General features: G+C 39.7%; 1 protein-coding gene across 11 annotated transcripts in view; it reads left to right on the forward strand.

Annotated features, from left to right (window-relative positions):
- Positions 1 to 13,774, forward strand: part of LOC131575231 (poly(rC)-binding protein 3-like) — a 140,391-nt gene that overhangs the window by 76,105 nt on the left and 50,512 nt on the right. For all 11 annotated transcript variants that reach the window (XM_058830370.1, XM_058830378.1, XM_058830367.1 and 8 more), the window contains exon 2: positions 2,987 to 3,135. In XM_058830370.1, the coding sequence (XP_058686353.1) occupies positions 3,058 to 3,135 (78 nt within the window). In that variant the 5' untranslated portion in view covers positions 2,987 to 3,057. The remainder of the gene's footprint in view (positions 1 to 2,986; positions 3,136 to 13,774) is intronic.

A 13,774-nucleotide genomic window follows, 5' to 3' on the forward strand; every position in this document is an offset into this window, starting at 1 on the left:
CTGTTCTGATTCTCAGTGCCAGGTGCCAGAGTTTAAGCTTGTTGGGAGGAGGGACAGTGACAAAATCCTTCATAAAATCAGATAGCAGTGGGATTTTTTAACAATATATGTGATGGAATTTCATAGCTAACCTCTGGGTTTTTATAAAGAGCCTAAAAGTTGTTAGCCTTTACTACTGATTTTTTTTCAGGTTTTATCTGGAAAAGGTCAGGCTTGGATAGCAAATGGTTTGTTGTTGGGGTAAAGATTTTCCTTCATATTTTTTTCCAAAGTTATGCTGTAGCATCCCAGTAGTAAAAGGCCATGGCAACTGTAAACCTGTTTCTAGTCTGGGATTTTTTCCCCCACATAGGCATACACCTCATTAGAAACACAACTGTACCTTCATCACTGAATTTTGCTTCACAGAGGTCTTACATACCTTGATTCTATTTGAAACACATCTGTTTATGAAATCTTCCAAGCATGCCCTAAAGCTGCCAGCAGTTTCTAGAGGTCTCAAATAGGCAATGTTGCTCCCATACAGTCCAGAATGCCAAGGTCTAGGTTATTCTTTATGCACCAAAGTGCTCCTGTTTGGTATTTTGGGTTTTGTTGGGTTATCTTTGAAAGATTAAAAAATGCTGGGCTGTCAGAGCCAGGACATTTCCCTCAGAAGGAGCAGGTGAGCAGCATGAGACCATTCCCTTTCTGAGTCTCGGAACAATCACAGTCATCTCCTCTGCTCCTCTGAACTCATCAGAAGGGGCTGGCATGGTCATCCAGTTGCAGGTTTCCCCTGAGTCCTGGTCTAATCTTAAACAAGTTGAATACAGCTTTCCCTTCTCTGCCATCTTCCCTGAGATCTGCCTTGGAACATTTTCCTGTCGCCTTTTTGTACTCATGGTGCATCAGAGACATGGCCAGGCTGTTTCTGTTTTCTGCCTTCTCACCCAGGCACCTGGCTTCTTGTCTCCCTTTCTCCAATGGCATGATATGTAGTGTAAGTGATAAGCCTAGAAATGTGAAATAAATGGATTTATATGAGCAGCTGTGTTCTGGGTAGTGGAGCACATGGTATTAAATACCCTAAGTCCATGCTGGGTTAGGGGAAATCAGGAAGATGGAATGAAGAGTTTAAGCTGCTCTTTCTCACTCTTTCTTTTCATCTCTTCTTAGGCGTGTCTGCCACTTTTTCTTGTAGTCACTGAAGGTACAGCAACTCTCCATAGCCCTAGTATTCCTGCACAGGCTTGAGAGAAAACCCTTCCAGTGTATTTCCCAGGGGCAAAAACATCAGGAGTGGCTTGGCCATTCACAGGCCCTGGGTGAAATGAGAAGTTTCAGCTTCAGAGGAGTGACTTGGTGTGATGGCTGTCAGATAACACACACAGGGCAAAATATGTAACAAGGGGAAATTTCAGTGAGCAAATTTAAGCCACACAGAGTGAAGGATGTTTTTCCACACTACTATTAAGTGTGTGAGACCAACACTTTTGGAGACCAGATATATGGATTCAAGAAGGCACTTGACAAATTAATGGAGCTGTCCACCAATGACTGTGGAAAATGCAGGTCTGGAGGCAGTCTCCCAGGGTGCCATGAATCACTGATTGCTGGTAGCTCAGCCGGTCCATCAGGAATCACTCCACTCATTTATTGTGCTCTTTCTTTAAGAATTGCTGTTGACTTCTCTCACACATAACATGTTCAAGCAATGTGGGCATCACTTCGATCTAGTAAAGTGCTTAGCGGCTCTTAGGATAGAACTTATTAAGAGCTGAAACAGCCTCATGATACTTCCTCCAGAGTTTTTAGGAGAATGATCCCATAGGTCCTTCCAATTGTTTAGTATCATGCCTGAGCAATCTTGGCAAGGGGAGAGCAGCCTGCCACAACAGTGAAACGCTTTTGTACACTCCAGAGCACAAAATGGGTGTTTCTAGGAGTGCTCATTAGCCAGCGCCCTATTTATACATAGTGCAAGGCAAATTTTCGGGAAGCCCGAAGATGCAAAGCTAATAGGGTTGTTACAGAGGATGGGTAACAAAAAGGGATGGTTATTAAGAGGCATAATGTCTAAGGGTTTTATGCTCTATAAGATAAGCCTGAAAAGGCAAAAACTAAATAAGGAGTCTCTAAGCCTTTTCTACTACAGAATTTGCCTGCCCTTGGTAATATTCCTTCCTGCCCGCATTTTTGTTTGTGCTGATAAATGTCCTTGCATTAATAAACTCATAATGCAGCTTGTTTATCCCTTCAAAGCCAGCCCTTGCAGCTTTCATTAGCATTTTAGGATATTTATATCTTTGTAAATAACTGAAAATCTGCAATTTGTCATTAGGAATTAAGAAAAGTCTTCCTTCCACTTAGGGCTGAAGCTCAGCTTTGGCCTTTGAGGGACTGAGCCACCTCTGGGCCTCATAGACAAAAACAAAGTCAGACAGTGCCCAGATTTACAACAGCAAGTGGCTCTTAGTTATTCAGATGTCTTTGATAATGTGTCATCCGCTGTTGCTGGCAGGGATCAGTGTTTAGGCTCAGAATTAATTTCTTTCTAGCTGGAGAGAAAATGAAAATATCTCTTCTGCAAGAGCAAAAAGAGAAAGAGGTAGTAACGAGAGAAATTAAAACAGCACCAGGCACTTGTAAAAAAAATGCATGTATAGATATATGTATATAGCACATACACACTTAAGAGGTTAACAAAGTGCTCTTCAGAAGAAAACATATTTCACTCTGCTGTGCTCTGTACTTTCAACTTTGAAATACAGGAAGTTAAGAAAATTTTAAAGGTTTCAAAAGGGAGTTTATCTTGTAATTGTTGAAGGGCTAAGGAGTTGGATGGGGAGGGATAATAATCAAAGAAGCCTTTTCAGCACTAAACTGTAGTCCAGAAAATCAAAGGAAGGAATGTTAATTGGTTTGTACAACATGATATTCTCAGTTCAGAGTAGCTTCAGCCACTCAATAGTACTTTTTCTTTTTTTTTTCTTTCTCTCTGTAGGTTAAGTGAATAGAAGAAAAAAATAAAAGAAAAACGAAGCTACTTTCAAGTATTGAAGATACAAGGCCAGGATGAACACGAAGGACGGAAAAGTGTCTGAAGGAGGTCTCAATGTCACTCTTACCATACGCCTTCTCATGCATGGCAAGGTGAAGCATTTCCTGTTGCCTGTGTGTTGAGTGTGTGTTCAGCTACCAGCAGAGCCTGGCAGTAACATTGACAGAGGGTCTTCTTCTCCTCCACCTAGAGTTAAAAGCACCATTGACACGGCCAAGAAATCACCCCCTGCCTTTCAGGGAATCCTGCTGAAGTTCACACTGCAGCCCGAGCTCATTGAAGCACTGCCTGTAACTAACCCGTTTTGAGCGGATCTGGCAGAAAAAAAAAAAGTAGTTCTTCCATTGATAGTGAGCCAGATTGGGCAGACCCTTGCAGGAGGCTGACCTGCATAGAGCTCGCCTTTCTCAGCATTTGCTGGGTTTTTCAGTGTTTTTTTTAGGATACCAGAACATTGAATTGTGTGAGATAATTGCCACAGAGTTAGTCTATTTCTATTGAATGCAAATGGGGTAGGGTTCTTCATTATTCTGGTGTAACATCTCATCAGAGTGAGATCTCCTGATATGCTGGGGATTTGTCCAGGTCCCTATGGGTTTGGGTTGGAAGGTTGACTCTCATTTCCTTTCTGTCCAGTGCAGAACATAAAGCATGCAGATAAGGGGGAAATCAGTGCCATAGACAAAGTGCCAATTCAGTATTGTCAGACTTAACAGTTTGGTTGTTGCTTATTTCACATCAACAGATCATAAAGTGGGCTTTTAATTAAAAAACACATTTCATATGTTGGTTTGCATCAGGCAGTTCCAGGCATTTTTAGGCTTAATGAATGAATGTTATAAAAAGGAGGTGGTTTAGTCTCTTCCTTAACAGGGAGCAGTGAATATATAATGCATGTTATTCTGGAGATCAAATTTGTATATGTAAGTCTAAAAAAATCTTTTTACTCCTAGAATTTAATTTTATAACTAAATTATTTTTACATTTTTAAATAGTGGGTGTTTTCAACCTATGAACATACGTATGATATACCCATAGCACAAAGAGGACACTAAGGTATCGCCCATCCTATTTTACTTATGGAGAAATATGACGGGGCACAGCTTAAATTTGCAAATTAAAAACCTCAGAAATTAGGTTATGTCAGATCAAATTGTGTTTTTTCTCAGAAATGATCTAACCATTTTGATTTTTTTTCCCCCTGAAATATTCAGCTTCAGGCAGGCATCTGGTGTGTAAATCTGCATCTTAAATAGGGATCTGTCAAACAAATTTAATAACACTCCCTCTTACAAAACCCACCTAAAATCTGTACACGTGTCTGTGCTCAAAATTAGGTCTTCAGGGTTGATTCTACTGGTTTCCAGTAAAATCATGAAAGCATTTGAACACCTCCCAGTGGGTATAAGCAGCCCTACTGGTTGCAGTCAAATTCCCATGTGCTTAGGTGATGGTGTTTTGGGCTTTTTTTTTATCATTGTCAGACAGCTCTCCTTGTTTCAGAATCATGCCTTTAAAGCAAAAATCAAGTATCTGGCATTTTCAGGACATTTTATTTAAACTGTGGGCTAGGATTATTGGGATTTTTTTAAATCAGAAATTAAATCAGATAAAGTTCATTTTCTTTGTTAAACATCATTGATTGTGTGTGCAACCACTTTTAACAATAATGGATGTTATGTGTCCATCCTTCAATGCATATGTAGCCCCAAGGGTCTAAATTAAACCTACAAAAGCTACAAAGTTCAAATTTTACCTGGATCTATACCATGCATCCTCAGTTAACAAGGCACGATGGGTATTCTGTTAGCTCCACTATGCTCTAATCATGTATCCTATTGTGCCTAAGTATTGGAAAGAGTATATTAAATCAGAATTTATTTTGGTTATAAAAGTCAGACGCTTTCCATTTCTTTGATATAATTTCTGTGATTTAGAAATAGTACCGAGGAATGAAGGATGTCTGAGTCAATATGAACTGAATGTGAGAAGGCATTCTGAAAGCTGTATATGCCTCTGGAAAAGAAGAAAAACATTTCTAGACTCTTCCTTGGAATTTGTTGTGGAAATTGCTGATCTCTAATTAATAATTCTAGACAAAACAGTTTGTCTAGTAGCAGAAGTTGGTCTGTAAATAACTGGTCATAACTTGAGAGAGAAGAGAGGAAATAAAAAGGTTTTTAAAATACCAGTAGCAAACTGGATTCAGTTATTTTTAAATTAAGATAATTTTAATGTTATTTATTAATTTATTGCATGGAAAAATGAGGGCCTCTCCCCACTAACCTTAACTCTCTGTCTAAACCATTTTTACCAGTGTACCTTTGCATAGGGAAGGCCTATGTGCTTTGTGTTGTTTGCTTGCATTTTGATTGGAAATCCATAACTTGTGCTACTGGGTTTGCTTATCTTGACTGTGAGTCCTGCAGACTTAGGAAATTTTCATTGTGTACTTTCCATGTGATTTGTAAAGAGACTTTAAGTCAAGAATGGACATTTTAATTAGGCAATTAAGGTAAATTCTATACCTGCAGAAAAATTAGGATTTGTATGAGTGGGCAAACCTCTACAAGATGGAAATGAATAAAAAAACCACTACAATGAACAAATTCCATGGCAAAAACAAAAGACATTATCATGTGGTGAAAGGAAAAGAGCTAGGAAGAGTCCTGAGCTTTGGGAGAACCAGGGCCAGTTCTCTCCAGTGCAGGTAGGACACACTGATCAGTACCTTTGCTTTATCTTACTCTGGGGAAAGGAGCACTTGCACATCCAGCTGAGCTCGTGCAGGGCTTTGTGCTCTGGCTGAAGAGGCTGGGATGGCCCCTGGGAGCACAGCCACCCAGCCACAGCACAGCAAGGTTTGGGAGCAGCCACCTGGCAACAAGGCAAGGCACAGCCTTGATATTCTCAAGGCAGCAAACATGGTGTTAAGGGAGAGCAGAATTATTTTTTTTTTTCAGTGGAAGTGGAAAAAGAATTTGCACAGACCCTGCAAAAAGCCAACCCTGAGAGGTATAAAAGGTTAACCTCAGGGCAACCTCAGTGTTTCCAGGGCCTGGTATGAAAGGTGTCTGCCTGAGCTGGGACTTCAGAGATTTTGTGATGATGTAAGATGAAAGGCCTAATTTTCATCTTGTGCCATGTTACATCAGTGGAAAAGTTATGATGGTGTTACAGCCCTGAAGAGAAATCATGAGCAACACAAAACATTTGTCACATTTTCTTGGGATGAGTTAGAGGGCAGGTGTTGGTGAGGATGCTGCAAGGGCAGTGCTGAAGCATTCCTTGCATCCACAGAGAAGCAACTGTCAGTGTTTGTAGGAAATCTCAAAAGCGAGATTAGGAAAAACTTGTTATGAGGATGTGTGAGGAGGGGAGGAGGCTGCCTGGGCATGCTGCAGCATCCATCACTAAAGGTTTAGAAGGACAAGTCAGACAAAAGTGAATTCATCCTGTAAAGCTGCACTTCACAGGTGCTGCAGCCTCTGCTGCTCAGCACCTTTCTGACTGAGTTACCTGAATGCTGCTCCAGTGAAGTCAGAAACAGATGAGCCTTTGAAGGACATGCAGCTGGATATATAGAATATGTTAAATAATGCAGATAATGCATTTTCATCATTTATTAATGAGAAAGATGCACCACATTAAGAAATAAACCTGTTTCATACATTTCAGTAGAGAAAAACAGAGAATATGAGTTGAGGCTGTTTACAGTGCCCTACTTTAGATTTTCCATCTGATTATTTCTGTTTCTTGAAGTAAAATAAGTAAAATCACTGTGTAGGAAAGAGACGTGAATGAATACGGGTATTTTATTATCTTTGTCTACTTCAAAAGTATAATTTCTGGGCAAGATTGGAGTATTGCAGGGGTTGCAAGATTTCTGCTTCCAGCAAAGGCAAGAATAGCAATATTTGCCCAGATCAGATCACTGTTTTTGAAGGGCTTAAGGAAGACAAATGGAGTATATGTGCATTCATGGGCAAACAGCCCCCAGCCATCAGAGCCCTCTATAGGGGGAAGCAGAGCTCAGGCCCCAGAAGAACTGTATCTTTTACTTTTTCTTCCTTTCTACATCTTTGTCAAGATAAAAATTATTTTGGCTCTTTGCATGTCATAGGGTGTAGGTGTAGAGCTCCATGTTTCTCACCATTCCTTGCTCACCTTTTGCTGAATTTTCTATTCCCATGATTTGTGGCTGATTTTTTTTTCCTTGCTTACTGCCACAGATAATGAGGTTGAAAGACTGGGAAATTGTAGCCTTGCCCACAGGTATCTGCCAACATACCTTAGCACTTGACATCTGCAGTGGTCTTGAACTAGGTTTTGTCAGTTCATACCCAGAAAGAAATAACTGTTGAAAAAGCACCTATTTTGACTATATTGGATAATAATTACATAATTTTGTACTAGTTTGGTTTTGTACACAGCCAGTGTTAACAGGCTGATTAAGACTCTGGAGACTTAACATTAAAGTTTAATTTTAGATGTCGATGGTAAAGAGACTGTGCCAGTAGAAAGGTCTTAAATCTCAGGAAAGCAGCTTAATGGAGATTTAAAGCCAGGTCCATGAGGTGGAACAGGGGAAAATGTTCAAATGGGCCAGCACAGAAAGGGCAGCAGGTCACAAATCTGCTGAGATCCACCACAGTGGTGGTGCAAGTATCTCTGCTTCCTCCCTTCAGTACAAACCTGCAGGAGAAATAATGCATTGTTTCAAAAGGCATTGATGAAATCATATTGGGTGCAGTGGAGTCTGCAAGAAACCAAAGTAGAATATAGTAATGTATTGAGTCTGAGGAATCTTTTAGAGAAAGGGAATGGAGTTCAGCAATAGAAACCAAAGTGGATTAATGAAGTTGGATGCTTAGGAAGAACAAGGAAATAATTTACAGGTAGGATGAAGGAATGAAGGGAAAACTGGCAGGGAGGTAGGACTCTTGCCAAATACTGAGAGATGTAAATTGGAGAGTTGAGGCAATTAAGTGGAGAAGGTAATTTAGAAGATACATGTTCAGTGACAGAGGGAAATCTGGAAAGCATAAAAGGCTAAAAAGCATCAGATGTGGCAGTGTCTAGAGAGCGGCACATTTGGGATATGCTAAGTCGGAGAGGAAAGCTATTTCAGCAAAAGTGTGTGTAATTTTGGATGTATGGCGTTGGTACATCATGGGGCAAAGAGAAGGTAATTATCTTACTTTTCTGGCAGAATCACACCTGCAGTTCTGTGCTCAGCAGCAGGTGCCACGTGTGTGAGTGATGGTGAAGACTGACAGAGGGGGAATTCACCGAAAAGCAACAAAAGTTACAGGAGACTGAGGAGACTGTGCTTAGCTTTCTTCAAACATTCTCATAAATACATGGAGAGAATAAATACAAATGTTATAGATGGTAGCTATGTTGAATGCTGAAGTGCTTGTGGCTGGAAATAATGGTATAAAATACTATTTTGAAAATAAATATAATAAGGAAATCCAAAGAAAAAAATCTGGTATTGAGATTTTCATTATGTTCTCTAAGTCTCCTATGCAAATTTTAAACATGTCCAGTGAAGAGTAGTATATGTACTATTAGATTGTATAATCTGCTTTGATGAAGGAAAGATATGATGACTGAGTGGAGCTTTTCTTTCCCTGATACCATTTGATGGTATCAATTATGAGAAATGATACATTACTCATTCAGCAGCAGTGAATTAGAAAATGTAACTGCAGTCAAATGTTTGGATTTGGACAATACCCTATGAGTGCCTTAGTTTTTAGGCGCTAGACTTCCAGCACTTACAGCTTAATTTTACATCCCCTGAGGAACTCAGAGTATCTGAGTTCGAAATTATTTTAGCAGGATCAGTGGGTGACTTGTGGCACCGGAAGTACTGGTTACAGTGACTTACATCTAGCTTCAGTGATGACTTTCAGACATGGTGGTTTACTTTGTGGTGCTACATACAGAATTTTTACAGAAAAAGAAAGAAAATTTAGACTCATAAAGCGATGGCTTACACTTAACAGCTCAAATACAGAATAAAGTCATTAAGAAAAATTGCCTTTTTCATTAGTACAGAAAATACCATTTTAGCATAGGGATTTCTTTTTGGCCACTTTTTTTGGTGCCTGCTTAATTGCTTCCCTGAAAGACCATAAAGCAAGTACAGAAATTAATTTTTCCCCATCTTAACAGTAATGACCTTCTCCTTTTCCATTTTTTGTCTTTTACTTATTGAAATACAGAATGCAACAAAATAAGAATCACCTTGTCAGTAATACATTCCAAGCTGTAAAATGCCAATCAAGCCAATGTTTGTTCCATTCTTCCCAGTTTCCACAAACACTGTCAGGGTGTTATAAGGATTGACTGTTCTGCCTATTGCTATTATAGTTCCTGTTTTGTTTGCTTGCATTACTGTGATACCTGAGAGCCCTGGTCATGGAACAAAACTCTGCATGCAGATGCACAACACAAGATGGATCTCTTCTCAGTCTTTTTGTAGGAGCAGCCAAGATACTCTTACTAGCCTCAAAAATCAGCAGAAAGGAAGAGAGAAAGTTTACCCAGCCCCTCGGCATTCTCTGCTCCCGAAAACAATCTCCACAGCTGAGTGTTCCAGCTTTTACCAAACAAAATCTCCTCTTTGGTCCTGACTGTAGTGGGAGAAGGCACATGCCCTACTTTGTGCTGCTGCTTCTGCATCACAGGTGCAGGGACAAACACAGGGACAGAACTGGGTTTTAGGTTGGTTTTGGCAGGGGAGGCTGGGAGCTTAGGTATGAAATTGAATGTAAACTGGCTACCTACCCATGTGCTATCACAAAGCAAAGGAAAAATGCCCATTGGCACAGCTGCCCAAAAAAATGTTGGATGTACTTGCAGAAGATGCATAATACTGGTATCTCCATCAGAAAAATCATAATTTGTCGATTTCCTCATACACTACCATATTTGTCAGCATGAGATCTGCCTCAATAAGGAAGGCCTTGGTCTGCAATAACTTTCTAAATTAGGGCTGTGGGCATCAGACAGTGACTACTGAAGCATCACCTAGGAACATGAGATCTCACGTGTCAGTGAGGCTAATCCCACATAATCCCAAAACACAAATCAGATTCTCAGTTTATCCAAGGTAGCCATTTTTTCTCTGAGGCTGACACATTATGTCATGTTTCCAAAAACTGACTTTTCTGCTAGTCTTTTAAAAATGTTGATGCTGCACATGCTCCATGCAAACCCATTGTTCAGAATGTCTTTCTGGAACATGTTCTTGGGAACTTCCACACAAGCATAATCATGAGTTTAGTTGACTATTGGCAACTCTGTCCTCAGGTGAAGGTGAGGAGAGAGAGAGTTATGTTATGCCTCCTTATGGATGGAAGAAAGACAACTGTCATGTGCTGTTGCCAGGACCCCTCCGTGTCCCACAATGGGTGTGTTTCCCCACCATGGGAGGCTGCATTTCTTCCCTTTCAAAGCAGTTTTATTTGTAGACTCCAGCCCTACTCGTTCTACCTTGTCCTTGCTTCACAGAAAGCAGGTTAGCATGTGCAATCAGAGCATTGCCCGAAGGAATTTCAGGATGGAGCCTGTGCTTCATTGGATGTTTTGAAGTGAAAGCATATATTCCTATATATTATTTCTTAAATGTGTTTTCCTTTTAGATGTGGATTTACCTCAGGGATCCTATGAAGGTTTTGTTCCATTTGCCCCATAGCACTGATAATGAAAGCTGCATGATAATAGAGCGAGACCTGTGCCTTTCTATGGTCCCACAATAGCTACTTGTTTTTGTTTTGATTTTTCAGGACTCAGTAATTATTAAACCAACCTCACACTTAGAAAAAGTCACGGAATTTCACACTTTATGTTTACAGATCAAAGGTTAATCTTTAAACCAAGGTTTGTTATAATTTGTTAAGCCACTTGTTTTCTTAATATGACTGATTTCTTTCTCTTGTTTTTCAAAGGACATACCAGATAATTGATTAGAAAATAGGTTTCTTCTACAGCCAGTTTTATATCTTTGTTTAGTCATTCTTGCCATCAAGAGCCCTGCAAAAGTCTTGACTCACAGGCATTTTTGCTGCCTCTTTTTGTTCTGCTGATGCTGCCTCACCTTCACCACAGATGATGAAAAATCTGCAGAAATAGCTTTCTGCTCTTTGATGGGTCCACCCTTCTCAAGAGTTCATTAAGATTAAAATTAATCACATTCTTGTGAATAAGGTGTACAAATAATTATATGCTACATTTCATCACGAAATAAACCATCCTTGTTTTTACCATTGCTTTTCCTCATGTTATCTGCAGTGAATTGGCTGGTTGGTTAGCAATATACTTAACTGATGCTGTGTAGTCTCCCAGGGTTTGTTGGTGAGGTTCAGCTCTTGTTTTATACTTGATTAGAAATTTCCTACTAAAGAAAATCATAATGACAACTCACTCCCCCAGGCTTGAGAATTATCTTCAGGCTGTCTGAAATCAGCACATAGATTTCAAATTTTCATGGGGTTTTCCAAAACAGCTCTTAGAGCACAAGTGTGAGACTCTCCTGCTTGAGATGCAGTCACCAGTTGGTGATGCCCTTTGGAAGGTATTAGCTGGGCTGGGTACGTAGCACCATCTGAAACTCAGGCCCCTTTGATGAATCTCAGGATAGGCACCCCAAATTTCTGTCATTCCTTGAAGGAAAGTTGATAACCATCTGTTTAGTGCCTGCATGTGTATATGGACTTTAAACATAAATAAAGAAATATACCTGTGTGTATATGAGTGTGGATCAGTGGATGTAGGCAGACATATGCAGCATTTTGGAGTCATCCAAATGATGGGTGCTGTGGCACAGCTGCTTCTGGAGAGTGGGTGTTTATATGTTGAAGCCAAGGAGTCTAGGTAGTACTTTTAGCTCCAGCATCAGTTTGCCAGATGGGTTGGCTTGGACCTGTCTTTCTCCCACTGAGTTTTAGTTCCCCCGTTTATAACTTGTTTTTGTGCACTGCTGTTGAAATGTGATTATATGAAACTCAGGAATTGTTATCATATAACTTTTTCCACTATATTTACATGTGGATGGTTAGTCAATAAATCAGTCTGAAATTGATGATAAATAGTTACTAGCTAGCTTAAATTCCTGAGCACTGGAAAACAGCAAATAGTTCAGGAGTTGTTAGTATTTAGTATATTGTAAGAGTCAATTATTTGCTAATGCAGCTAAATCAAACATTTGTCTGACCTCCACTGAGGCTGAACTTGACATCAGCTGTAGGAGTCCACTCAGCAAACTTTGCATATGTTAGTGTCAGCTTAGGCTGCTTCTGCTGCAGATGAGAAAAGCCAAAAACCCTTGGGAGTACACTTCTCCTCTCCCTTTTTAGGAGCAAAATATCCTCCATTATCTCTCCCTGGACTGCAATGAGGGTTGGTTGCCTGACTTACACTGAACTCCTAACTTGTAATGAACCAATGTAGGTGACAGACATCTTGTGCACTTAACTACATTACATTTGGTGTCTGGCAGATTTAGAAACATTTTCTGAAGAAGATAAAGCCATTAAAGTAACCTTGGTTAGAAAAATGCTAAAAACTTTAGTGTCATAAAAATGGTGGTAGGTATCTCATTTAGCAGTAAACTTATTGCGTGTTGATATAAGAAACTGTATGAAAAAAATATTGGACTGTATAAAGAAACATTAAAGGTTTGGTGAAGTAGCTTCTGTAGTTTGAAGAATGAGGTGAAAAGAGTTTTGATTATTCTGTGGCTGAAATAGGTTTTTCATCATAATTAAGTATGATTTGTTGTCACCAGTACTTTCTAGGAGCTTTCCTAGAAAAAGCTAAGGCTCCAGAAAAGTCTGAAGTGACGCATTTAAAACCATTATGTTTTTTGGGTTTTTTTCTCCAGTAATTTGTATAAAGCAAAATTCTGAAAAAATTCTGAAATGTCCATGTAAAGTTAGTGCCTCTCTCTGCCTCTGTGACCTTACCTCACATTGCCAAGCAGAATCCCGTCTCCCAGGGTGGACGGAGAGGTGGCATTGGCTTGAATGTTTTGAAACTGGCTTAGAGAATAAGTTCTAAAGTCACCCTTTGATGAGGGGGAGAATTTGAAGTACTCCATATGATTGCAGTAACATTTGCTAGCATGTTCCAGGGAACTGGTCACCAGTCTTACTGAAATACTATTTTCTCAGTGGTATTCACACAGTTCCTTCACTCATTTATTTGGCAGCTTGTACTCTTTGTTAATAAATTACAAGGTGATGATCGGTCATGTAGAATTCTTGTGCCTGCTGAAATATAAAGCAAGGCTCACAGAGAATTCAGTGAAGCAGCTTGAGAATCTTTTTATTTTATGCTCTTCTTTGCTTGTTTAAATACTCCTAATTTCCTGTTGGTAGTGCACCATCTTTTTTTACCAATGCTATAAACAGTACATTGCTTTTCTGTTCCTAAAGCAAAGTATGTTTTCCTATTTCCAAGGAAGATATTTTTTCATTTATTGCCCATGACCCATCCATGCATTTCTGAAAGAACAGCATCTCTCATGAAGACCCAGGATGATCAAATGGATTGGGACAGAATGTGTATTATACTGACAGAGCCTTGGAGGTTCAAGACCAGGCCTACATATTCTAATGAAACTTCAGGTGTACAAAACCTGAAGGTGTACCACGGACTGAAATATGCTTGCCCATAGCAACTGAAATGGAAATGCTCTCACCCCTAGCAAAAGGTCCT

The sequence above is a fragment of the Poecile atricapillus genome, chromosome 2 (genome assembly GCF_030490865.1).
Source record: "Poecile atricapillus isolate bPoeAtr1 chromosome 2, bPoeAtr1.hap1, whole genome shotgun sequence".
In the NCBI taxonomy this organism is placed as follows: Eukaryota; Metazoa; Chordata; class Aves; order Passeriformes; family Paridae; genus Poecile; species Poecile atricapillus.